General features: G+C 55.8%; 1 protein-coding gene across 1 annotated transcript in view; it reads left to right on the top strand.

The window, feature by feature from the left end:
- LOC105533848 (proline-rich protein 36) overlaps positions 1-2399 on the top strand; it is a 17390-nt gene that overhangs the window by 4611 nt on the left and 10380 nt on the right. The window contains 1 exon segment of the mRNA XM_011972421.1: positions 1938-2204. Coding sequence (XP_011827811.1) covers positions 1938-2204 — 267 coding nt within the window.

The following is a 2399-nucleotide window of genomic DNA, read 5'->3' as shown; positions in this document are numbered from 1 at the left end:
GTGTGACGGCTTTCTGGTTATGTCTGCACGTCATGGAGGAGCCTTCTAAAGGAGTTTCAGGAAGTTTATGTTTGGAAGCCGCGATTATCACTCTCGTTCATGGCCCAGCTTTGTAATGGGAAGCAGACGCCTCACAGAAGTGCCAGGAAGGGGGTCTGCTTTGAAACGTGTTCGAATAAAAGGATTGAGAAGAGCCTAGTGCTTACAAATATCATAAAGACACTTCATTATTGACGGTGCCTGCCTCACATTCACTGTGGACTTGCAAGCCCCAAACTCATCCTGCCCCTGGATGGCCGGGGCACCCAGCCCTTCCGCCTCCACACTTTGTTTTTCTTTCCTTAAAAAAAAAAAAAAAAAAAAAAAGCTGTAATGAGATGCACAATTAACAACATGTTTAGCTAATTGACTCTGTCCACGGCATATCCCAACCGGGGCGCTGAGAGGTAAGTCTGTCACCTGGAGCGTGCCACAAAAAGGAGAAAAGGCAAAGTCAGCAGCTAATAGAAATCGTGACTTGGGGAGGACGCCCCTACCCACGTCAGATCAAAGACACAGACAGACTCTTCCCACCAAATGAACTCGCCTCTGAGCTCTTGGCATTGGCTTCAGCACTCTCTATTATCAACTGGAAAGCAAAATGCCTTGTTTTATCTGAAAGACGTTCCCAGATGGCACATTCCCCTGCGTGCACCCCCTCAGTTGCGAGTCTGAAGGCATCGTGATCAACACCATGGTCAATCCGGATGGCCCAATCGCATCGAATCCGGCCTGCGTGAAAACACTTCGCTTCTGACCTCCTTGACACCAGAGCCCAGAGCCGCCCCAGACGCCGCACACTGCACTTACCCTGGAGCGAGCGGGCGTGTCTGCCGGCGCTCATCCCCTGTGGCGTGTGGCTGCAGAGGGACAGCTGCCCCGTGTCCGGCTCCACGCCCCAGGTGCCCGCAGCGGCAGCAGTGCGTTGGGGCTGTGTCTCCGCGCACTGGCTGGCTCTGGGCTGGGAAGTTTCAAGCATTCCCTTCTCCCCCTTCACACACTTAACCCTACCTTGTCTGGTCAAGAGGGATCCAGACAAAATCAACCTTCTGCATCAAGAGCTGCGTCCGGCTGCCTCAGAGGCACAGAGACTGTTCCCGGCCCCACCTGGCTTTCACCATAAACTAGAACGAGCGGCCAAGGCCCAGGACGCTGCGGCTTTGCAAGGGTGAGCGGCTTTTTCCTAACCCACTGGGCTTTTTTCCTCCCAGGCGGCAGAGGGGTGCACCTGCTCCAAGGAATTTGGGATGTCCAGCCCTCTGGTCTCTGGGGGGGTCACCCTCGGTGGGGGCTTCCCCAAAAAAGTTAAAAACCAAAACCCAACCCAAGCCCAACAAAGGGCAACGGGTGGGGGGGATTCCAGCCCACTCCTCAATTCTCTGTGGGGACCCTCGGCCAGCCTTGGTGCTTTCAGAGCTCTGGTTTCCTCGTTTGTAGGAGATAAACAGCACCCAAAACTGAGCTGCAGCCACTGAGGCAGGCTACTGCCAGGTGGAGTGCAGGTGCATCAGTGACCCTGCCTTCCCCTGAGCCCCGCGTCGCCGTTCCATCCACTTAAGGCGTCCTGGGCTCTCGTGAGCTTCCAGGGAAACCGAGTCACAGGAATTTAATCATGGCCAAAATTTAGCCCATAAATAGCTATTGAGCGGCTTCATGCCGGATGGGGAGATGTGAGGGCGGGCGCAGGAGGAGGCGTGGGCACGTGCCCCGAGGGCAGCAGCACACCTTGCGTTCTCAGTTAGGTCTGGACGGCAGATTTGCAGCGCCTTTTCCCACATTCTACTTTCCTGTATTTTTGAAGTTTGCTACAATGAGCATACATTGCCTTTATAATGAGAAAACAGACATTTAAAAAATGTTTCAGAAGCCCATCCTGACCGCCCCCTCATTTTCCCCAGACCTGCTTCCTTGGAAAGACCCTTCCATTGCTTCCACGCTGCTGTTTTCACACTCGCCTTCCGACGGGCACCTCCCACGGCCCATGCGCCCCAGTTTCACACTCGCCTTCCGACGGGCACCTCCCATGGCCCACGCACACCAGTTTCACACTCACCTTCCAACCGGCACCTCCCATGGCCTGAGCACCCCAGTTTCACACTCGCCTTTCGACAGGCACCTCCCGCGGCCCGAGTGCCCCAGCAGCTCCCTTTGCTCCCCTGAAGCAGGTGTGGCCAGTGAGGCTCCGGGAGGGAGATGTGCCCGTCCTTATGGGGCCTCCGGCCTGCGTTCCCCCCGCCTACACAAAAACTGACTCTCGCTTCCAGGAAGCTTCTAGAAAGGGCCCCAGCACTGTGGTCAGAACACAGAGTCCCAGCACACTGGTTGGTGCACCCTCAGCCGCCCCTAAGTGAGGTGTCTGG

Source organism: Mandrillus leucophaeus, unplaced genomic scaffold, assembly GCF_000951045.1.
Source record: "Mandrillus leucophaeus isolate KB7577 unplaced genomic scaffold, Mleu.le_1.0 Scaffold10, whole genome shotgun sequence".
In the NCBI taxonomy this organism is placed as follows: Eukaryota; Metazoa; Chordata; class Mammalia; order Primates; family Cercopithecidae; genus Mandrillus; species Mandrillus leucophaeus.
Note: the sequence above shows the minus strand (reverse complement) of the source record. Positions and strands in the feature narration are given on the sequence as shown.